Source organism: Oryctolagus cuniculus, chromosome 5, assembly GCF_964237555.1.
Source record: "Oryctolagus cuniculus chromosome 5, mOryCun1.1, whole genome shotgun sequence".
Lineage (NCBI taxonomy): Eukaryota > Metazoa > Chordata > Mammalia > Lagomorpha > Leporidae > Oryctolagus > Oryctolagus cuniculus.
The window spans coordinates 75,563,335-75,588,447 of NC_091436.1; the positions used below are offsets into that span (position 1 = coordinate 75,563,335).

General features: G+C 34.6%; 1 protein-coding gene across 4 annotated transcripts in view; it reads right to left on the reverse strand.

Moving 5' to 3' along the window:
• Window positions 1–1,517: 1,517 nt before the first annotated feature.
• UFL1 (UFM1 specific ligase 1) overlaps window positions 1,518–25,113 on the reverse strand; it is a 29,544-nt gene continuing 5,948 nt past the window's right edge. For 2 of the 4 annotated variants that reach the window (XR_517960.4, XR_011388610.1), the window contains 15 exons: window positions 24,171–24,301; window positions 22,507–22,565; window positions 20,431–20,577; window positions 18,333–18,508; window positions 17,034–17,213; window positions 14,808–14,928; window positions 12,665–12,787; window positions 9,013–9,130; window positions 7,751–7,914; window positions 7,531–7,661; window positions 5,143–5,223; window positions 4,752–4,837; window positions 4,037–4,217; window positions 3,232–3,502; window positions 1,518–2,723 (listed from right to left, as the gene is read on the reverse strand). Coding sequence is in view for 2 of the 4 variants with exons in the window: in XM_002714591.5 (XP_002714637.1) it covers window positions 3,284–3,502; window positions 4,037–4,217; window positions 4,752–4,837; window positions 5,143–5,223; window positions 7,531–7,661; window positions 7,751–7,914; window positions 9,013–9,130; window positions 12,665–12,787; window positions 14,808–14,928; window positions 17,034–17,213; window positions 18,333–18,508; window positions 20,431–20,577; window positions 22,507–22,565; window positions 24,171–24,301 (1,917 nt within the window). In the remaining 2 variants the exon portion in view is untranslated. Of the gene's footprint in view, window positions 3,503–4,036; window positions 4,218–4,751; window positions 4,838–5,142; window positions 5,224–7,530; window positions 7,662–7,750; window positions 7,915–9,012; window positions 9,131–12,664; window positions 12,788–14,807; window positions 14,929–17,033; window positions 17,214–18,332; window positions 18,509–20,430; window positions 20,578–22,506; window positions 22,566–24,170; window positions 24,302–25,113 lie in introns of all 4 variants that reach the window. The other 2 variants (XM_002714591.5, XM_051855441.2) reach the window with 1 other exon arrangement.

Below are 25,113 nucleotides of genomic sequence, written 5' to 3' on the forward strand. Positions count from 1 at the left end.
CTCTCTTTGTAACTCTGACTTTCAAGTAAATAAATAAATAAATCCTAAAAAAAAAAAAAAAAAAAAAAAAAAAGAAAGAGTTACAGAGAAAGAGAGAGAGATTTTCCACCCACCGATGCACTCCCCAGATGGTTGCAACTGCCAGGGATGGGCCAAACTGAAGCCAGAAGCCAGGAATTCCATGTGAGTTTCCCATGTGGTGGTAGGGGCCGAAACACTTGGGATGCTTTCTGCTGTTTTTCCCAGGCCATCAGCTGGAAGCTGGATAGGAAATGGAGCAGCTGAAAAATGAACTGGTGCTTGCATGGGATGCTGGCATTGCAGGCGGTAGCTTTACCCACTGTGCCATAACACTGGCGTCGAACTGTTCCTTCTTAATCTATGGCTGCACTATACTTCAAATCAGCTGCACCTTGACCTCATCATCCTTGACATTTTGTGGTCTAAGGCATAGTCTTTAAGAAACTCAAGAAAATTCTACATTCAAGTTAAGTAACTGCTATTCTTATTTAGCATTAAGATATTTTATCAAAATATATTTTGTATCCCCTATCACAGTGTCAGATCAAGTTCTGGCTGCCCCGTTTCTGATCAGTTTCCTATTGATGTGCCTGAGAAAACAGTGGAAAATGGCCCAAGTACTTGGGACCCTGCCATCCATGCAAAATATCTGGTTGGAGCTTCTGGCTCCTGGCTTCAGCCTGGCCCAGCTGTGACAGTTGGGGCCATTTGGGGAGTGAACCAGTGGATGAAAAATGGATCTTTCCTTCTCTTGCTCTCTCCTTCTCAGTAACTGTCTTTCAAACAAATAAATCTTAAAAAACAAAACCACAGGACCGGTGTTGTTGTGGCACAGCAGGTTAAAGTCCTGGCCTGCAGCCCTAGCATCCCATAGGGGTGCCGGTTTGAGTACTGGCTACTCCACTTCTGATCTAGCTCCCTGCTATTGCGCCTGGGAAAGCAGCAGAGCATTGTCCAAGTGTTTGGGCACCTGTACCCACGTGGAAGATCCGGAAAAAGCTCCTGGCTCCTGGCTTCAGATTGGCTCAGCTCCAGCTGTTGCGGCCATTTGGGGAGTGAACCAGTGAATGAAAGACCTCTTTCTCTCTGCGTCAACTTCTCTCTGTAACTCTTTCAAATAAATTAATCTTTAAAAACACCCACACACACACGCACGCACAAACACATGAGTCTAGAGTTGCAACACCTGAGAGTGAATACCTAAGTAAGTTTTCAAATACCCCTACTGTAACTGCAATAGCCAGAATTAGCAGATCTGAGAACACAGCTTCACATTTACTGAAATCTGGCTAATTGAGAAGTAATTACCAAGATGAAGTGGCCTATGAATGACAAATTTTGAAGCAATGAAAAAACACTGAACTATGGAAGTATTTTTATGTAAGACAAAGAAAGTAAAATCCTTTAACAATATTCAGAATGAGAATTCAAAATAAATATAACATATGCCAGTTAATATTAGAATTTATTAAAATAATGGAAACTTCAAAGTATCATAAAATTTAATATAATAGGCAACTTTATTTTCAACCCTACTCATTAATATCACAATGAGCACGCTACAATTTTTATTTTATTAATGAAATCAGCTCTCTACATACAAATTCAACTATGTAATTTTATTTACAAAACAATAAAAACTTTTTTATTTACTGTGGAAAAAAAAGAACCATTCCAACAAATGGAAAAAATTGAATGCATACAAAGTAACACGTAACAGTTTTCTTTTAATTTGCTTCATCATCTCTTCTATTTATTTTTTATGATCTAGGTTGACACAACATGAATCACTTTGGTATTTGCTAAAATATAAATAAATGATAAGGTTCTTAAGCAAAGGGTAAATTAAAAAATAAGTTAAGTGTTCAGTATTTTGGAAGCTAAATAACAAACCAATCTAAATTGGAGTATGTGGTAACAGAGAACTTGTCATTTTTCTTCCTTTGCTCATATGAAAATATATAATAGAAAACTATTCATGGGAAAACCATTTTAATGTTAAATTCCTATCAACTTTAATAATAATGCTTAGTTAACAATTCTTCACTTTCACTCAGGATTAATATTTGTCTACAATGGAACAGAGGTAGACTGATCTTTGTATTCAAACATTTTAAAATATAAATGCCATGTATGAAATTATATAAAATAATATTTTTCTGATATTTGATATTTACTATTATATTCAAAATAGCTGAATTCTTTCTTGATAAATAATAAATTTTTGCTTAAATTCATTTAGTTCAAATGATTACTCTAAGGAACTATTCTACTTTTAACTAATAAGCTTTAGAAAGTAATACCTATTTTTTAAAAAAGAGTTTCTATTTTTGGGAAAAGTTTTAATAACTTGAATGCACTTTTAGATCCCCTTACCATTGGAAAAAGTAGCCTAACTATATATCATACATTTACAAAATACTTGGTGCTAGGGAAGCTATTAAAATACAGAATGAAATTTAACAATGTATATGGGGCCAAAGAAAAACTTGTGCATTAAAATTTGTTATTCTACTGTTAAATGTAACATATACCTATCAGTAGTAAATTGCATGTTGTCTCTCACTTTTATTAGCAGCTTGTTTATAACACAACATAGAAATATATGGGCCCCTCTCATGTTCTTCAGCCCCATAAAGGCATATCTGAAGCCCCAAACTCATAAAAGTTCACTCCGGTGGGGGACATGGGAGGCCCTCTACCTGCCAGAAACAAGAGCAAGGGCTTAGTAATAAAAAATATATATATTTTGCAAATTTCTGTATTTAATTTTGAATCATTCTTCATTAACTAAAGAAATATATTTTTGTTTCTGACTCCAAACTTACTTTAAAAAAAATCATGACCACATTTTAAGGTTCTACTTAAATGTTACAAATATAGTAATGCCCCTTGAAATCTATAGCAAACAAATCAGTCCTTTCCTAGACATGAAAGATACCAAAAAATTTATTCCTGATTTACCATCTGGAAAGAAAATAAACCTAAAGTGTATAATTTTTAGAACTGTGTGAAAATAATTTTTATGTGAAAAAATTTCACATAGAATTCATGTGAAAAGCAAAACTTTTAAGAAGACCCCAATTTATAAAAATTTACATCTTTAGAAAATTTCCATTTAATATAACACCTTTTAACTGCATTGTGTGTTGGGTTGGTGTTGTTACAGGGCAGTGGGGAGTTGCTAAGTGACAATTTGTGACCACTCACCTTCAACTCTGGGGAGAAGTGCTTATTACATAACAGAAATGAATTAAGATCATTACTCTTCTGTCACAGATGACTTCCTGGATTTGAGAACCAGGTCTTTAATGGATGAAGAAAGTTCCTGAAGCTCTTTACGAGTAGTATTGATGACATCTTGTTGTTCTTTGTCCAATTCCTCATTCAAAGAATCATCTCCTTGCCCAGTCTTCTTATTCTGACTAACTAACTGCTTTACAACCAACCCCTGATATTGTACCAAAAGAGTATGCTGATCCTGAGAAAATAGAAAGGAAGAAAAAGTCAACAATGCAATTCAATTTTCTGTGGAACAGACACAGGATGTTTGACCAACACACTTTAAAGGTCCTCATCTTTACACAATACTGGCCATATAAAAAGAAAACTGAATATAGCAAGGTCCCCAATCTCAAGGACTTTACAAACATAGTGCAGATCACTTTATGTTGACTTAGCAAAGCTCTAGCACCAAAAATATAAGGTGATAGGGTAGTTTGAAGAAGTCAAATTACTTTTGGCTACAGGGTCTTCAGAGAAATTTGTGCAGGACAAGACTTCTGAACTGAACCTTGAAGGGTAATAAACCTAGAGAAGCAAAATTATCTTTTCCAAAAGGTTACTTTACAAATTCAGGACATTCTTTATCATGGATCTTACTGGATCCTGAAACATTCTTAAACTAGGATGAATTTATTAAAATTGCTATGCTGATTCACTGTTCACATTCTATTATCTCAAAATATTCAGAATCTAAGAGCATGAAGTTTCAAATATACTGAACAGGTAATACCTCTGCAATTTTATTATTAAGAAAAGCAATGATCTGTGGGACACATCTTCCGGGTGCATGGAGCATGCTGTGGGTTGTGAACTGAAACAACAGGACTGATGTGAGGTGCAGAATAAGAGCAGGGTCTTCTGTGACTTTTAGCTGTTCAGCCAGTGCTTGTCGATGCTGGAACAGTATCTGCCTAAACAAATATAAAATCACACAATGTATTATCACTTACCAAGTTCTCACTGATCTCAAGTCTCTTCCAGCCTGTATTCAGTTCTTAGCTTGTCTAGTTTAATTATCTAATTCTGTAAGCATTTTCAGGGATGTTTTAAATACGGAATATGTGCATATACAATCTTAAATGGCACAGACAGGCTGATATGAGGAAATCATAGAAAAAGCTATAATGCAGAGATACTCAAAGTAAGCTTTTGTCTTGAGTTGCTGGACATCAAACAGTACAGCACTGATGCAGATAATCTTTCCTGTGCACAAAGTCTCAAAGTTAATAAAAAGTTCCAGGCTTAAACAACTATGAAATTAAGAAACTCTGCTACCTTATCAAGAGGGTCAAAAAGGAATACTTAATATTAAGACTTTGAATATACTGGAAGGTCTACAGCCATTTTGACACAGTTTTCTAGGCACAAGTCAGTCATATTCAAATTTCAGGTAAGAAAAGTTTCACATTTAACAATATCAATAATACAGATCAACCCAATGTTACCTTTCCCTTTTTTTGTCTCCCTTTTTCACCATAATATCACAAGTTTCTGCTGCAGAATCTAGACACGAAAGAAAGTCTTCTATACTCTGAAAATACATTTAATACCATAATTATATACAGGTGCCTTAAGAAATATAGCCATTGAGTATTTTTTTTGTATCTTTACACCTTTACATACAGTTCTTAAAAAGTTCACTATCATTATATGAGAAATTGGGATTTAGGAGTAAAACAGCAAAATGCCCCCAGCTTGTTCTGTCCCTTTACCTCCCAAAGAGATGTGTGAGTGCAGTATACCATTTTAGATTGAGTTCACAATTATTCTAGTAAAAACCTACTTAAAGATCTTTAAAACATGAACATCCAGCCAGGGTAACTAAATGTTACTCACCTTTTCATTCAGAGAGTTATGGAGTTTTGTTAGAGCTACTTTGGTTTCTTCTGACAATTTACTTAAAATCTTTTTTCTTACCTGTAAGGTAAAAATGTGTATTTACAAATTGTTTCACATGGTGCTTTGGATATGCAGTGCAAATAAGACCAAACACACATACACAAAAAAAGGAAAGTCTATTTATTGCTGTAACATAATCATGAGTAAAATTTATCTTATTCTTGAACTTTAGCTCTAACTAGGAATTAAAAATATGCCAAACAAACAAACAAAAAAATGGGGGCCCATGCTGTGGCATGGTGGGTAAAGCCACCATATGGGCACTGGTTCAAGTCCTGGCTGCTCCTTTTCCCATCAAGCTCTCTGCTATGACCTGAGAAATCAGTAGAAGATGGTCCAAGTTCTTGGGCTCTTGCACTTGCGTGGGAGAATTGAAAGAAGCTCCTGGCTCCTGGCTCCTGGCTTCATATTGGCTCAGGAGTGAAACAGAGGATGGAAGACCTTTCTCTCTATCTCTCCCTCTGTCTGTACCTCTCAAATAAATAAATAAATAAATCTTAAAAAAGTATGCAGAACACTTCTAAAATCAGAGCACTAGCCAATAGCCAGTTGGCCAAAATGACTAGTGACAGTCCTACTTCTCAAACCTACTCCAGCACATAAGGAGGGTGCTTCAAAAAACTCCACAGAAAATGTGCATTATGAGAAAATTTTGCATGGATTTCAAAATTTTTTTTACACCAAAATAATCTTATCTTTTAATTCCATTGTCCATGGGCTTTGTGAAGTGCCCTCATATAAGTGGAGTACTAAAAAAGAGAGTCATTGGGAAAGAGAGTATTTGGAATAAGAGACTATCCATCTCTCTTCCATTAGGGTGGGAAGAGAGTGCTCATCCTTCCCCAGTGCCAACCAAGAATGGCCAAGAAGGGCCCCTCATAAAGAACAGGGAAGCCTGTAAGATGGGAAGCTGTGATCTTCTCCCATGGCTAGATACTTGTTGGGCTGAATAGTGTGAGGATGACTGACCTAGATCAAAGCCAATGATATGCAGTCGGTCATGTAAGCTCTTCTGTCTCCCTCATTTTTCCTAAATGCCAATCTAAGCAGATCAAGAAGGATGAGGAAGAGAAGAGGTCACTGTCATCTTTTTTTTTTGCCAGGTAGAGTTAGACAGTGAGAGACAGATAGAGAGTGAGAGACAGTGAGAGAGAGACAGAGACCCTTCTGTTGGCTCACTCCCCTAATGGCCGCTAAGGCCATCGCTGTGCCCATTGGAAGCCAGGAGCTGGGTGATTCCTCCTCCTCTCCCATGCGGGTGCGGGGACCCAAGCACTTGGGCCATCCTCTGCTGCCCTGCCGGGCCACAGCAGAGAGCTGGACTGGAAGAGGAGCAACTGGGACTAGTATGGCACCCCAACTGGGACTAGAACCTGGGGTGCCAGTGCCGCAGCAGAGGATTAGCCAAGTGAGCCACGGTGCTGGCTAGTCACTGCATCTTAAGGACAGACCACAGCCTTCTTCCTCTTGCAACTGGGGGTCGTAGCTCTACTTTCCATTGCAAGAAGGGAAGAGATGAGCTTTTAAATTTGGTTTGAAATGAGGACTTCGAAAAATGAACTTCAGTTATGTAAATATTGAAATGAGATGGGGTCACTACATGAAATAACTGCAAAGCTGTTGAAACTGGCAAGATTATTGTTAAGGGTCTTAAACAGGAAAAAGGAAAGTGTTACAATAGTTAGGAAAGAAATTCTGTTTATTTCAAAGTACTTAAACATTGTTACTTTTAATAGATTGGTTATATAACCAATCCTGTTAGCAAATGTATATACATTGTACTAAAATTAAAAATCTTTTAGATTTTCCTCCAAAAACTCTTTCCTGTGTTTTATTTTTCTTTTAAACTATTTCAAAAGAGAAAGAATGTGTTCATACTCAAAATAAAGTCATTAGGAGTGGTAAACAAATCGTTTTTTTTTTTTTTTTTTTTTTTTGACAGGCAGAGTTAGTGAGAGAGTGAGAAAGAGAGAGAGAGAGTTATAGACAATGAGAGAGAGACAGAGAGAAAGGTCTTCCTTCCGTTGGTTCTCTCCCCTAATGGCCGCTATGGCCGGCACTCCCCTAATGGCCACTATGGCCGGCGCCGTGCCGATCTGAAACCAGGAGCCGGGTGCTTCCTCCCAGTCTCCCAGGTGGGCACAGGGGCCCAAGCACTTGAGCCATCCTCCACTGCCCTCCCGGGGCATAGCAGAGAACTGGACTGGAGGAGGAGCAACCGGGACTAGTACCTGGTGCCCCAACCGGGACTAGAACCCAGGGTGCTGGCGCCGCAGGAGGAGGATTAGCCAAGTGAGCCACAGAGCCAACAAATCATTAACATACTTCACTTGTAATGGTTGCAGGGTCATCTACTGCCATCATTAAATCTGAAGCTAAGAAGTTGAAAATGAGGTTAGTGATGTCAGTACACACTGTCTTCAGCAAATGCTTGGTAAGAGCAGTCTGAGTGTCATCTGGAAAATAAAGGGACTTTATTAAAACTAACTTCTTCCCCCCCAAAAATATGAGAATCAATGAAAAAGAAAAACAACATTAAATATACCTGCAAAAAATTTCATCCCTTTTTCAAACAATCTAATATTATTGTATAAGTTTGAAACCTCTTCTTGCAAATCCTTGATGGTGCGTTTTCTGCCCGTTCCAGAAGCAGAAGTTGAAGACATGAATACTGAACGTACCACCTCAAGATAAGTTTTATTAAGAGGTCTGTGCAGAAGAGAAATATATTTAGTTTATTAAAATGGACTAGATTTATGTAGACAAATTTTTCTTTGCTTAAAACTTATAGAGATCATTTTAAAAAGAGAACAACAAAGAAACAAAGAAAATAGATTCGTAAGATAGTTCACCAAGAAAGTATTCCACAGCCCTGGGAAGGAATATTTTCTTAAAGTGCTCAAAGTTATTGCACTAAAGACAATGAAAGCATTAATAATAAGACTTCATAATTCAAAACAGCTTTTTAAAGTTACTTGGAGAATAACTATAAATCTGTTCTCATGTTCAGGAATTACAACTTAAATTTTCAATTTTTAAATTACTGAAAGATATGCATTAAAAACAACTTTTTTTAAAACAACTTTTTTAATGTTCATGATTAGTAACAACTATTTCATTTTTTATCTGTGAAAAATGGTACAGTAATTACTTAGGCACAAATATGTTTACTTAAATTAAAAAACATAATCTCATTACAAAAGCTGTATTTCTAAAATCAAAGTTAGATGAACTGGGCTCCTGAATTATGTTTGTAGAAACTTCCATATTCTGATTAATTTAAGACAACTTGGTTAGTTTAGTAATGGTCAAGTTAAACATAATTTCCTCTCTTTTTGTATAAAATAAAGTTAATATGTTTTATTCACAAGGTAATGGTGTCTAATCTCACTTGAGGTTAGTTTGCTTCTTTATTTTCTTCCTAAAAGTAAACACTTTAACAATTAAAAATAGAAAATCTTTTTCTTCCTTTTGTAGGCAATTTTTCATGTTATGAAAACAGACAAGCCAGTGATTAGTGCAGGTGTAAATCTTCCCAACTAAGATTTAAAATTATTAGATCAGAGATCAACGACACTTCTAAAGGTTCTTATTTTTTGTTTCCTATATTGCCTTGCCCAAAATATCTAACAAATATTTGTTGAATTGAACTGCTTTTGCAAGCAAATAAAATCTGGAATATGACAGCTGGATTAAATTCTAAACTTTGAAAACACCGAAAATATGTTTTGGATGTTCTCAGTGGAATTTTATTTAATAAGCTACTGAATTTCTACCAAAAAATAGAAAAATACATTTTACACTTGCCTTATTAAGTATTCAGCAAGTTCAGAAATAAACTCCTCAGGAGCATCTTGTACATGTTTTCTTAAAATGTCTTCAATCTCATCTTGGAGCATAAAAGTCATCTCTGGCTTTTTCTTTCCTATAACAGACATGAGAAATGAGAAAACAACAAACAAGCTACAAAAAAACAAAGACTGTTTTACTAACATACTTAAAAAGAAGATAATTCACTGCTTACCATTGAAACTCAGATATTAACTTATGCCAGTAAGTATCCATGTTAACAAATAAAATCTAATGAAGAAAAATTTTTAAAAATGCGATACATAGTAGAATTTCTTTACATGATCATTTTCCAACTTCATTTGAAAATGACCTTTTCTAAGAGTTCACCAGAAAATAATAAAGATGATGCAAATAGCTGGAAATCAAAACAACTGATTCAGCAGAAAAAATCTTTTAGGAAAGGATTATGTCCCTCTGTTCCAGAATGAACACTAGAATTTTTTTCTTTATAAAAGTTTATTGGAGGGCCGGTGCCGCAGCTCACTAGGCTAATCCTCTGCTTGCGATGCCGGAACTGCAGGTTCTAGTCCCGATTGGGGCACCGGTTCTGTCCCAGTTGCTCCTCTTCCGATCCAGCTCTCTGCTGTGGCCAGGGAGTGCAGTGGAGGATGGCCCAAGTGCTTGGGTCTTGTGCCCGCATGGGAGACCAGGGGGAAGCACCTGACTCCTGGCTTCAGATTGGTGCAGCGCGATGGCCCCAATGTGCTGGCCATAGCGGCCACTTGGGGCGTGAACCAACAGAAAAAGGAAGACCTTTCTGTCTCTCTCTCTCTCACTGTCTAACTCTGCCTGTCAAAAACAAACAAACAAACAAACAAAAAAATTTATTGGAAATGAAATCACTTCCATAATTTATAGAAGATCATCACAAAGTATTTAGAATTATGTCAATCAGAATTCCAGCAGAATTGCCTAAGCTAAATTTTGTCTTTTTGGAAAGGCATAGAGTTAAAATACAAATCAAAAACCCCCTTAATGTTATTCCTATCACATTACTTGCAAAAGTATGGACTGTGGACAAAGAAAAATAAAAATATTTCCATTAGAAATTCCAAAGATATAAAAGTGATTATTTCTAGCTAAATTAAGGTATTGATTCTAGAGGGGAAACCTAAGAAATAAATAAAATGTCTCAAAAATCAATTTGCAGTATGAATGAAGATGTATGGAGTTGAAATCACAGCTTCAGAGTAGAGAGATTAATATCCTTTTCTGAGATCTTCTGTCCATTCTAGATATTCACATTAAATAGTCTTATGATTTACCTGTTTGCTTCCTGAATATATTTTACAATTTGTTATATTTCCTTCTAGTAATCTTTCATACTGAGTTGATTCTATTTTAGCTAAGACACAATTTTGGATATTATAACATAATCCTTTTTTTTTTTTTTTTGACAGGCAGAGTGGACAGTGAGAGAGACAGAGAGAAAGGTCTTCCTTTTTGCCGTTGGTTCACCCTCCAATGGCCGCCGCGGCCAGCGCACCACGCTGATCCGAAGGCAGAAGGCAGATGCTTTTTCCTGGTCTCCCATGTGGGTGCAGGGCCCAAGCACTTGGGCCATCCTCCACTGCACTCCCGGGCCACAGCAGAGAGCTGGCCTGGAAGAGGGGCAATTGGGACAGAATCCGGCGCCCCGACCGGGACTAGAACCTGGTGTGCCGGCGCCACAAGGCGGAGGATTAGCCTATTGAGCCACGGTGCTGGCACAATCCTTTTTTAAAAGCACCGAAATTACATTTTAGATAGAATGATTTTATAAATCTTAGAATTCCTCTCAATAATCTATGCATAAAAAAGAATATCACATGTCTCAACTAACAATTATTAATGAAACCTCACATTGAATAGTCTTAATGCTGTTTAAAATAAGGACAGAGCTAGTAGTTTATAGAGATTTTTTTTGGTTACTTAACATTTTTTATGCACATCAAAACAATGAAACTTCTACCTAATTTAAACACAGATCTTAAGGAATTGTGCTATTAAAAATAAGATCACATTAGTAGCTGTATCCACATCACTGCTATCTGTATCTTCCAGATATAGTTCATATATAATGAACTATGTGGAAGAAGGGAAATACAGATCTTCAATTATCATAATTTGAAATTTGTTTTTATATTTTTTGAGGAGAAGGGTAATATTATGGTTTTACTAACTTTTTAAAACAGAAAAATTAAAAAAATTATTTTTATTTAGACAAAGATGTCTCATATAGATTTACCTTGGCCAAACACATGATGAATATCATTAATTTTCCGTCAGATATAAGCAACAAACAGGTTAGGTGTTACTGTAAATATTAAATACGCATACAATTCTCTAGATCACCTTCCATTTTACCCTTTGCCCCTTCGATGTCTTGAAGTATCTCCAAGAATTCCTTTAATGTGAAGATTTCTGCATATTTCATATCTCTTTGTCACAGCCAATTGCCTCCCTGATGTCAATAAATGTACATTTATTAGCTTTATCTGGTTCCATAGCTATAGTTTTCTTCCTTCCTTCCTTCTTTCCCTCCCTCCCTTTCCTTCCACCTTTCTTTCCTTCCTTCCTTCCTGTTTTTTTTCTCTCTCTCTCCCTCCCTCTTTCTCTCTTTCTTTCAAGATTTATTCTATTTATTTGAAAGGCAGGGAAATATACGTATAGAGATCTTCCATCTACTGGTTCACTCCCCAGATGTCTGTAATGGCTAGGGCTAGGCTAAGCTGAAGCCAAGAGCTAGGTAAGCTTCATCTGGGTCTCCCACATGGGTGCAGGGGCTCAAGGACTTGTGCCATCTCCCATTTCTCATGCTCATTAACAGGGAGCTGGACTGGAAGTGGAGCACCTCGGACTCAAACTGGCACCCACATGGGATGCCAGCATTGCAGATGGTAGCTTATCCTTAACACATTACGCCACAATGCTAGCCCCAGCTGGAGTCTTAAACAATGACTTTTTTTCTTTCTTCATTCAACATTCCCAGAGATAACCATTTTTGCTCTAAGACCACTTATGCTTGATTCCAATTTCATTCTCAGTGTTACCACTTTTCATTTCTCTGCTACATCTTTATCTTTGTTGGCCAATTCCCTCTTTTGATGATCCATTTTTATAAAATGTTACTTGGGTTTATCACTGGGAGACAAGGAAGCAATGTAACTACACACTTTGCTTGTGCATAATGAATAATAAATGTGTAGTTATCAATCATTTATAAACTATAAAATGTAAAATATAAAATAGCTGACAAAACTATCATAGGTTCATGATGTGCATCTGTTATTTGTGAGTACATACTGATTTATGGACTAAAGGGTTAGCAGTAAAGTTTGAACTCCATGCAATTACTGATAATTAATATATTAGGGGAACTTGGTATTTGAAATTTGAACTATGTTGGTGAACTGTGTGGTGGACTGAAGCCATTTAACTACACTGAGGTAATTATAATTTGTACCCACTGAAACCATGCAAAGCAAGACTGTCCTGTATAAGCATAAGGGTATATGAGTATAACTAATCATATGTACTTTGAAATTATGCTAAAAAATTCACAAAAACACACAAAGTAAAAAGAAATCATGCACACACAAAGGAAAAGTAAAATAAATGTACACACCAGTGTGAGACAACTGAGATTCATCATCACTATCATCATCTTTTCTTCCTTTCTTCTTGATTTTCTTAATTTTGTATTCTCTGGCATTGCCCCCACCTCCTCCTCTCACACTTCCACTGCCCTCTGGTAGAAAAATGACATTAGCATTACCTAAATCACCAATATCATTGTATTTAATTTTAAAGCATAAAAACAACAGACAAAATAACTAAAAAAACCTTTAGGCTCCTCGTGAAGTTTCTTCATTAAAATAAAACAAATTCAATCAATAAAAGGTTAATAAATAAAATATGAAAGCTCTTGAATTTAAGCAATGTTCTTAGATGGCCTGCTTACTCTAAACAGTCTCTTCTTCTAATGCTATTGCTTTTTTAGCTCTGTCTGGTCTTTCCTTAGCTAAACCCATTCCTTTACCTCTTCTCCTACCCTCTTCAAAACAAATGTGCTTCATTCACTCATTTTTCACAACAGCCTCATCAATATGCCCTACTGAGATATTTTATAAAATTAATTATACTTGGTTTTGTTTTACTGATTGGAAGATTATTATATATGTTTAAAGAAGACAACCTGACTCAGCTACCACCTAAACAGACATGAACTTCTTGAGAGCAAGGAACATGTCACACTATTTGCATTCTTAGCATCATAGTAATGCTTGAAATATAACAGGTACTCAATAAGCACTGACCATAAATATTAAGTTGGTTAATTAGAAAAATATCCTTATCAATTTCTATAGGCTAAATTAAGGCTAAAAATACAAATTATGAAAACAACCTGAATGTTGCAAATAAAAATAAAAAATGATGCTTAGGTATTTCCCTGCTACTATATTTCTTCATGAAAGATTAATATTTTTCAATAAAATGATTTATATAAAAACCATTTTCTAAATCTAAATAGAATTCTCTTAGAAGTTCATCTTAGCCTCAAATTACATTCTTTGGCTTTTATGATATAGAATTACTATTTTCAAAAGCACATCTAAAGTGAACATGCTCTTAACATTTCATAGTAAGTTTCTTATGGCAGAACATTCAAGTTTGAGATGATTCCATGTAATGTAGCTAAATGATTACAGTACAGTGGCACTATGAGAACAAAACATCAGAAAGCCCTTAACTTTTAAGTTAGAAATAAAATTAAATAGTTACACTGACATAAATCCTTAGTAGATTAAAGTACATCATAACAATATCTCCAAATAATACAACATAACATGCATGGATATGAATTCTACTATTATTTGAGTAATTTACCATAGATTTCCTAGCAGAATAGATAAAAATCTCAAATTATCATTGAAAGATTTTTGCAACAAAAAAATTTTGAAAGAGGAAAGAACATCTCAAAGAAATGAGTAAATTCTCATAAAAAATTAAGAATTTTTTCATAATATATGTTGTTCTCACAATATATGTTCAATGTACTATATTTGTCAATAAAAAAGTTGGATATCAAATTTCTTTAACACTACATTGCATTAATACTTGTTCCTATTATAAAAATTATGAAAAAAACATATTTTCAAACAAGAGCTATTAAAAAAGAAAATTAAAAAGTATATTTTACTGGGAAATTCATTTATTCTGTAAATATTTATATGGCACCAAAATATGCCAAATCATGCTCTAGGTACTAGAGATTCAAAAATAAATAAGATAGGCAAGGTTCTCAAACAATAAAACAAATCACAGTGATACAGTATTACAAACTGATGTGAGAAGTGGTAGAGAGTGACTATGGAAACTATTCTGAGGGATTAGGAAGATGTCTCTGAGGAAGTGATGTTTAAAGTTGAGCTCTGAATAAAAAGAAGGAACCAGTTATATGAGGTTCAGGAAGGAGTATTAAACAAAGGTTTAAGGTGAACTTGAACTTGGCAAGATTGAGAATTAAAAAAAGAGGCTATTGGGCTAGAACAGTTCCTGAAAATATTACTATTACTTATTAAAAAAGAAAATAAACTATAATCACCAATATTTACATTTTTGTAATTAAAATTTAATTCAATAGCAGAAGCTTTAGTTGATATTGGCAGTTGAAGAATGATCAATCAAATAAATGGTCTTTCAAAGGACCTAATAAAGTTCATTGCAACAAATTTATCTTTGAATCTTTCCTGTTCATAATTTATTACCTGTTGCTTTCCTCCTTCGCTCATCTTTTTTATCCTTTTTACTTGTATTAACACTTTCTAACATGGAGACTTGTTTCAGATCTTCTTCAGTGATTAAATGTACAGGATTATTTTTCATTTCCTGAAATAAAACATGCTTTTTTGTTGCTGTTGGCAAATACATACACCATTTCATTGCTTATACTCATATACTCATAAGCTATACCCTAAATATTCTTGTTTAGTTTTGCTAAGAAATATAATGCATTGTCTCATAGCTACTATTGTAAGGCTATCTCTCCTCTTCAGAAATCAGTCTCTTTCCTTGATTTTTGTACTTGCCATGATTTCAACATGATTTGGCTCCCAAACTCAGATATTTGAACCCCAAAATCCTAAACTGGTAGTAATTAAGAGAAGAAAATTTAATCCAATTATGCTGTTTAAAGAGGGCCTAATGGGAGGTCTTCAGGTCAATAGGGATATATGCTCTTGGGATATAACTGTCACAAGAGGGCTGTTAGAAAAGGCTGAGTTGGGCCCAGACTCTCTCTTTGCCTCTTGGGTCAGCACATGTTTCCTCTCCCAGTGCAATGCCATTGCCATTTGACACCCAACCAATGAGGCCACCTGGCCCTGGAGTTGAATCTCCCCACCTGTGATAAACTTCTTCTCTTTATAAAATTAGTTGCTTCATTTCATTGGAAAAACAAAAAGCTGGTTCATAAAGTACCCAGTAGTAGCTAATGAGAAAGCCTAGTCACTGAACAACTTATCACACAGCAACAGATGCAATATCAGCTGTTGTTGCTTGGTCTTAGGACTGCTTAACAGGAATCTGGTCACTCCCTCCTACTCCCAATAGGAGCCTCCTGGAACTATCAAGTGCAGAGTCATCTGGATACTTGAGATCCCCAGAAAGATAATGAAACCTCCATTCCCTTCCCCACTCCCACACTAAGTCAGAAAATTAATTTTTCCTCTGGATTCATTCTTGATAACCTCTGCTTTTTAAAAGTTTGATAACAATGAACTATTTCCAACTTCATAGACAGTCTTTTTCTCATGGGAAAGGATTCTATAATCCCTATTGACAAAAGTACATATTGTTGGTAAAAATACGGTTACTTCCTTTTTGGTTTTGTAAAGAAAAATATTTAGAACATTAATATTTCAAAGTAACAGAATCCCCTTACTATGAACTTATTTTGTGGTTAAAAAGAGGAGTCCAAGGAAAGAAAGAAAGTGATGACCGACCATATTAAGGTTTACTTCAATAACAGATCACAAATAAAAATAATGAAGTAGTCATTTAATAACTGATAGCTAATATGTATGACATTATACACACACACACACACACACATATATTATATAGATCCCTTATTTATTTATATTTATCCTTTCCAGAGTAGTTATTATCATCATCTGTTTCTGAAGATAAGAAAACTGGAAGTCTATTTGTCCGAAGTCATACAAAAGGTGAACATGTTTAATGTTCAGGTTTACTGATATCAAACCTGTAATTTTTTAATTTTTCTTTGCTGCAAAATGCAGAAAATTATTTCTAATTTTTAGTTTTTAAAGAGCTTAAAAGCAGTATAGCTAACATAACTTATTTATACCTTTAATAAGCCCTTATGAAGATCTATTAACAGTTTAATAAGATGCATGGGTTTGTCTTACTTGTAGGAGAGCAGGTTTTATAAGGATAGTGCTGCTAACTAGAAACAGGAAATGAGTGACCTTTAAGCAGACCTAGCATGACCTCTATTTCAAAATACTTTAACAGCAGTTTCTCTGAGGAATTGATGAATTTTGATAGCCACAAAACTTATTCCCCTCAGTAAGTTATCCTGTCTGTGCATCTAAAATAGGTAAACTTAATGAGAATATACTAGATTTAGTAAATATATTGTGTATTGGTTCACACACATTATATATTTATACATACCCAGATACCATGTTTGTGTATTTTAGTGTTTTAAAATTGGACCAATACTCTCAGGTGACTTTACTGTGATTTTAATTTAAACAATCAGTTCCCCATGTTCTGACAGAAATGAAGAAGGGGAAAAATAAATCTGGGAGAGGAAATAAAATGGAATGGTACATTAAAGAAAAATGATGTATGATACAAAGTATTCATTTTGGGGCAGACTGTTCACTTCATTTTTCAAAAGACATCAGATGGTTCAAATGTGAAAATAATGTTAATATTAGCAGATGAAAGGAAATCTGGCATACCTTTTCAGCTTTTTGGTGCATCAGTTCACTGAATAGTTCTGCACAGTCATTTATAAATTTTTCACTAACTACAACAGTGTCGCTAAAGACTACAGCTGAAGCCTGTTTGCTGAATGCTCGCATCACCTGTTGAAGCAACATGGCAGCATCTTCAACTGATAAAGAACTGGGTAGCAGAGGCTAGAATAACAAAATAAACAATTAAGTATAAATTCTATATAACACATATAAATCCTTTGTTTCATATATAAAGATATAAAGACAAGTATATAAATGTATGTACCATTCTTAGATGATTTCAGTAAGTCCAAAGGCTTTTAGAACCACAATAATGCCCCAAACCTCCCAATTATGTTTCTGGCTTCATTACCAGTATTAACCTCTGGAACCACAGATTCTATTGCCTACCTTCCTCAAGTGTATGCCTAATAGGCAACTCAAATTACCCAAAACACCACCAAAACCTATCCATTCCTCTCACTCACAAAACTACATCAATACACTAGCAAACTGCTGTCCTATTGACTTGTACCTCCAAAACATATTCCTTCTTAGCTCTTTCTACTACTGAAATGATCATTTTAACATTCTCTCAGCAGTGAAACTGCTCCTCCTGTGAGCACAAAATGAGTCTGGCTTCCACATCCCCCCAAAGTAGAATGGTACATTGGATGTACTTAATAAAATTTGTTGAATGGCTAAAAAGCACTTAAATCTTCAAGTTTTAGGGACTTGGGTATCCAAAAGAAAATTTTATGCTGAGAAAAAAAAAAAAAAAAAAAAAAAAAAAAAAAGAAGGTCTGGACCTAGGCTAGAAAATAATGGATGAACCTCTGGCTTATTTATCTTTACCTACACTTATCTTTTTAGTATAATGAAGAGGCCCACATTGAACACTGAAGTAAAAAACTATCTGTGTCAAAGTGGCTTGTGCTAATGCATTAGCAGAGATCAACTGATAAGGAATAAGCAAATGCTACACAATGCCTGATACCAGTACAGTTGAAAATGCATGGGGTAAGGCAGAGATAAGTCTCACTAATTTCTCTATCAAGATTAACATGAGTGTAATGTTGTTTGCTTGTTTGAGATTAGAATTTCAGATGGTGACTAACTAAATGTGGAAGACTACTTTCTATTTATAGGTTGGAAAGACATTAAGCATAAAATAATTAAGATTATGTTTGTGCAAACAATGATTTCTAGAATTTGCCTTTAAAGCCAAGATGACCTTTGCACGTCCTAATATTTCCAATTGTGATGTTGTCACTGACTTAGAGGAAATTTAAGAAAACATACTGCAATATCAACCCAAGTTCCAGAGCTGATTGCTTCTTCTACTGATGCTTCCACCTGATCCACAAGTCCTTGACCAACACAAGCTGCTTTCAGAAATAAAAGTTGTGCAGTCTTGTATCTTTTCTTTATGTAGTTAACAGCATCTGGGATTCCAAGTCTCGACAAGGCATCAAATTCTATAAATACATCACAAAAATGAAGTAGAATTGTTAGTCATTTACACCTTTTAGGAATCTCAGAAAAAGTTAACTCCTAAAAAATCTATTCTGTTCTTTGTATATGAATGTACCTTATTCAAATATTTTTAGAATAACAAATTAAACCATAGGAATGTACTGGTACTTATTCTCTGATAATCTTACTGAGCCAAATTCTAATTACTAAAGATCTTTGTAGAAAAACTGCTTCAAGTACAATCTGAATACTAACTTTTTCATTTTCCCTCCAGCTGAAGGGACAGAGGGAAATGCAAATACTACAGAGTAATAAAATCAGAAATGGCAATACAGGACAAAGTTACGTACTAAGTGAATTTGTTTTGGTCACTATAATTCAAGGACCAAAATATATTTTTCAATGTTTCATGAGACAACATAGGACAATAACTCTCTAGTTTAATTTAAACTAGAAAAGGATTTAACATATAAAACAAAAGTAAAAAGCGAAAATTTAGATTTATAGTCACTAAAGTTACTGGAGATAGCTACTTTCCTCATTAACTCACCCTCAACCTCAATAATCATACATAAGGAAACTGTAACAAAATTCTAATCAAACCTATGACTGAAGAAAAGTACATCATGGAAAATCAAGAAAAGTGAAGCCCACTATCTTAGCAGATGTTAAAATTGTTTAAATACTGATTCCTCACGGGTTTATTACTGAAAAAAGTAATCTATTAATGTGGTTTGACTTGGGTTATGAAATTGATCAAACCAACTGAGCCAGATGTCAGAGCTTCAAAAAGTTAGGGGAAAAATAGAATTAAAAGATAATGTGCGAGGCCAGCGCTGTGGCGCAGTGGGTTAAAGCCCTGGCCTGAAGCACCCGCATCCCATATGGGTGCCAGTTCTAGTCCCGGTTGCTCCTCTTCCAATCCAGCTCTCTGCTATGGCCTGGGAAGGCAATGGAGGATGGCCCAAGTCCCTGGGCCCCTGCACCCATGTGGGAGACCCGGAGGAAGCTCCTGGCTCCTGGCTCCAGCTGTTGCCGTCAATTGGGGAGTGAACCAGCGGATGGAAGACCTCTGTGTCTCTACCCCTCTCTGTAACTCTGTCTTTCAAATAAATAAAATAAATCTTTTTTAAAGATAATGTGCAGTGGGGCTGGAGCTGTGGCGTAATGAGTAAAGCCACTGGCTGTGACATAGGCATTCCATATGGGCACTGGTTTGTGTTCCAGCTGCTATATTTCTGATCCAGCTCCTTGCTAACAGTGTGGGAAAAGCAGTGGAAGATGGCCCTAGCTTCTGTGGGCATGTGGGTATGGGCCAGTGGAGGGAAGATCTCTTTGCCTTTCTCTGTAACTCTGACTTTCAATAAATAAATAAATCTTTTTTTAAGACAATGTGCATTTAGCAAAAACTTTCTGAAGTAATTTCTTAATTACTGAACAATCAATCTACTTTATCCAGATAAGAGCAGAACCTTAGAAACAGAATTTAGAATTGCTCAGTGTCACTGGAATACTGGAAAACTAATAAAAATGAACCCTGTTTAGTTTGACAGCCAGTAAAATATTCTGAAGATGATATAACTGAAAAACCGGGCAACTTTATAAAACATAATAAAATACAATTTCTTTTTTGAATAAAATTACTTGGTGTTTAGTAGCACCATCTTAATATATGAAATAATTAATTGTTGGTAAATATATCAGCTTTTGGTCTTCTAATGTTACAACTGTTCTGTAACCATGGAATTAAACTCAGGTCTAAGATCCACAGAAACCAACCTGCCTACTTTTATAGTCAATGGAAACCAAAATTATCATCTAGTCAACAACAGAGCAATACACATGGATTCCAAGGTTAGATGATACTTTCTCAGAATGTTTTCAGTTTTAGAAATAAATTTTAGTTTAAAAAAGAAATAGTTACCTAGATAGCCATTCTGCCTGAAAAAGGAATCCACCCAAGTACTCTGTGTCTTGGAGTAGATGTCAGGGACAAACACAGCTTTATCTTGTCTCCCACCAACCACAGTGCCTCGTAAGCGTCCACTATTAACAAGTTCCTCAAGCACAGCTTAAAAAAAAATTAAAAATTAAAAAAAAATCCAAGCAAACACAAATAAATCACAGCAGGTATTAATCTTAAAAAATACTTGATCATTTCACAGTTTATTCATTATTATACTTTTAAAAACCAATTTAATGTTCAAACAGCATAAAGGAAGGGATTATATTTTATATAAAATTTCTCTGATACTTATCAGAAAATTTATTTTATTAATTCAGGAAATTTTGGTAACTAGTTAAAGGTGTTGAATTTGTACTGCAAACTGTTGAATTAACCAAATTTTTGAGTTTGAATATTTTGTGAAAAAAAGGAATGCCAGTATTTACCTCATGGTTTCTTTATAAGGGGATGATCAAATACTTTGAGAACAGATATATGCAATCAATCACTATTGTTACCAAGTTCAATATTCTAATATTTAGAAAAAGTCAAGACAATTCAACTGTATGAGAATCAGCAGCAGGAAATAAACTCAAGGACAAGGTTTTTATATAAGTTACTACATTCCACTGAGTAAGCTGAAGCAAGGCATTCCAACCCTACCTACAAGAGAAGCACAACGCTATCGTTAAAGAATGGGTTCTGGAGATAGCTGCCTAATTCTAAACCTCAACTTTGCCACTTACTACCTGCAAACGCTGGGCAAATTATATTCCTTATATATCCATTTTCTTATTTATTAGGTGGGGATAATAACATCTATCTTGAAGCGTTACTGTATTCATAGCTGAATACAACAAGCACTCACTCAAAGAGTACCACGCCACCACCACTGTCCTAAGACTGATGCCAGTTTGAAAATGGATAGTGCTGTCATTAATAAAAAAACTTATGGTTTTTTATTTAAATCACAAAATTTAACTTTACATTGTTGTTTTACATAAAAATCCACTTAAAAAAGACAAGATAGAAAGAAGCTATTTTTATATGAATCAGTATGCACATTTAAAAGCTTCCTGAAATAAAGAAATGTTTATGAGAATTAGCACTTAACTGAAATAACTTACTTTATATATGACTTTCAAAATTTCAGTGCTAAGTAAATTAGGATAATATATTAGAAACATTTGAGTTTCTCAATAGATTATAATACATGATTCTTAATTTCACATAAATGTGAACACAAACTAATTTTGAACCAAAGTTTAAGTTATCAATTATTACTTTTAAGAATTTTAAAATAAAATGAAATTTTACCCAATCCTTATATAGATTGCAAAAACAGCTAGTCTAATTTTAAATGTCTTAAAATTTTAAAGTTCATGTTCTGAAAGATAGTAAATGACAATTAATTTTTGATTCTATATTTTAATTTATTTTCCATTTTTTAATTCCTATATTTGCACTGATATCTGAGTTGAAATATTAAATCATTGCTTTAAAAAATTATTCCAGTAAAACATTAAAAACTTGCAGAACCTCAAATGAGCTTCAAATACACATGAAATAGACAATGAACCAAGTTTCTTTTTAGAGATGATACTGTATTGTTTGTATGCTAAGAATACATTTTTATTGATAAATACAAAAATTTTGTTAGATAGTTTACTTTAATATTAGAAAATGAAGTATAAAACTATAAGAAAAATTGTAAATAAAAACTACTTTTAATTCTATAATTTTAAATCTAGATGTATGTGAATAATAGTGCATACATATTTTCATTTTATATATATATATATGTGTTTCTCTCTCTCTATATATATATATAAAACACACACACATACATACATAAACACACTTTTTCATTCCATTTCTGAGAGTGGACAATACTAAGTATTTGACAGGTATAACTGATGCACATATGAAAACTGGAAATATTTTAGTTATAATAAATTTTAAGATTAAGAGGAAAACATTAAAGTTAATTAATAAACTTTACATTAACAGCATTTAGAAATTAATTAAATGACATACGATTTAAACTAAACTCACAGTAAAGAAGTTGCTCCTGAAATCCATATTTTGAAATCAAAGAATTCACTGCTGTAGGCCTTCATTGGAAGAAAAAAATTTTCTTATTAATTCAAGTCAAGCAGCTTTATGTATTTAAGAGTTTATTTAAAAAACAATTTTTTATGGAGTTTAAAAATTTTAAATCAAATTTTAAACCTTTCATCAGAATTATCCTACTGAAATAATAAGGAAATCATTCTGTTTTTCCATCTAGAATCAATTATATTCTCACTGCATCAAATTTTCACCTATTTCTGTGACACTTGACTATCTCCTTTGGCCTTCCGTGCATATTTTTTTTCACTCCGTTCTATCTGGAGGCTCTTCTCTCTCTTGGGAATACTCAAGTACATGTTATATATGATTCCATTTTTGAAGAAAAATGAGATCATAAGTAACTGAAAGGAATTCAGAAAGATATACTTCTAGATTAGGATGAATGAGAGGGATGCATTTAAAATGTTCTTTTTTGATTATCAGAATTGTTAAGCTATGACTATGCATTTCTTTTCTGAAAGATGTTTTAATGTGGTATAATTTGTGTATCATAAAATCCACCCAACTGCAGTGCACAATCTAACGATCTCAATAAAGTATATGACAGAGCTATGACTCAACTCCTCGAATGTCAACTACATGGTTTTCCATGATTCCAGGGTGACTTCAATATACTAATGTGGGCAGCAGTTTTTAAACTGTGTTCTGCACAAGTGCATCTGGAGCCAAGGGGTGGTGAAGGTAGTGATGGAAAGGAGAGGTGGGTTATAAGAGTGCTAGGCTGCTTTTTAGGACTTTGCAATGCCCACTTCCAATTCACTGAAACTCCCTTTTTATTTTACAAACTGGAGTTCTGATTCAGATTTTGTTTCTTCATAAAAGGATTTGGCTGCTTGAAGAAAAAATGCAAGTCATAATCAAAGCCACATACATTCCCAACTTGACTCTCACTGGGATTAAACATGACAATAGGTCTGATCTGATTTCATCATCATTTAAAAAATCATCTATTATTTTTCACTTTATGTTTCTGTGTGGGAACAAACTGTTGAAATCTTTACTTAATGTATGCTAAACTGATCTTCTGTATATAAAGAGAATTGAAAATGAATCCTCATGTGAATGGAAGGGGAGAGGGAATGGGAAAGGGGAGGGTTGCGGGTGGGAGGGACGTTATGGGGGGGAAGCCATTGTAATCCATAAGCCGTACTTGGGAAATTTATATTCATTAAATAAAAGTTAAAAAAAAAAAGCCACATACAAAAGGAGCCACCATTGTGGTGCAGCTGGTTAACTTGCTGCTTATGATCATGACATCCATATCAGAGTTCTGATTTGAGTCCCAGCTGCTGTGCTTCCAAACCAGCTTCCTGCTAATATATTTGGGAAGGCAATGGAAGATGGCCCAAAACATGTGGGCCCCTGCTACCCGTGCTGGAGACCAGGATGGAGACCTGGCTTCGGCCTGACCTAGATCTTGGCTATTGCAACCATTTGGGAAGTGACCCAGGGAATGGAAGATATCTCTATTTGTGTGTGTGTGTGTGTGTGTGTGTCTCCATCTCTTGTTGCCTTTCAAGTAAATAAATAAATCCTTCAAAAAAGAAAGAGAAATGTACAAGATGTACACTCTAAAATATGCTTACCGAGTAACAGCACTGAAGAGTCCACGGATTCGCGCCTTATGTCGAGCCACAAAAGCTTCAGTAAAAATTACTCCTCTGTTATCAAGATCGATATGTCCATTGATAATTCTACCAAATCGCTGAGTGAGTGCCTTGGGACAAAGATGTAAATTTCTATTAATTTGAAATAACAAAGTGACACATATGCTCCTGTGTACTCATACTCAACTCATGTTGCATGCTGATGTTGTATTGATTTTGTGGTTGGGAAATTTCAACAAGCACGCATTACATAAACTAAGATGAAAATGCTGAATTCAGGAAACTTCATTATCTCATGGCAAAGCCAAGAAATGCGTCAAGTTCCTAATATATTAGAACACTTAGCCTTTGATAACAATATTAGCCTTTGATAATTAATATCTATTTCTAATGTCAAATAAAAAATGGTTACCTATTTTTCTAGATATATTTTCCAATTTATAGACAGTGAAGAAATATACATGAGTTTTAGAGAACACCCTTTCTAGAACTTTTAGCACTAACAGAAACTTAAGTATTTTAAAAGCCAGAAGACCTGAAAATTCATCTTCTTTGATACAAATATTAACAAGTTATTTCTGTTCACAAGATCTAAAATCACAGATGATGTGTTTTCTTGGTAATCTGCTTTCAATGTCAACAGAGTACTTCCCCACAGTTACACAAAGACTGGGTCAAGTAAACGCAAATTAAGCCTGAGCATGTTTCATATCCCAAGCTAAGTTCAAGCTATTCAAGTCAGCATGACTAAACTTTTATGATATAGAAAAAAATGTTTTCAAACAACTTAATGAACTTTTAGAATACTGCCTATGATATTCCGAAAAATTAGAGCTAAGCTAATAAAGAAATTACATATTTTCAGTTTTATAAGAAATCATTTGAATTTCTAACTATGATAAAGCTGGTTTTGTAAATCACA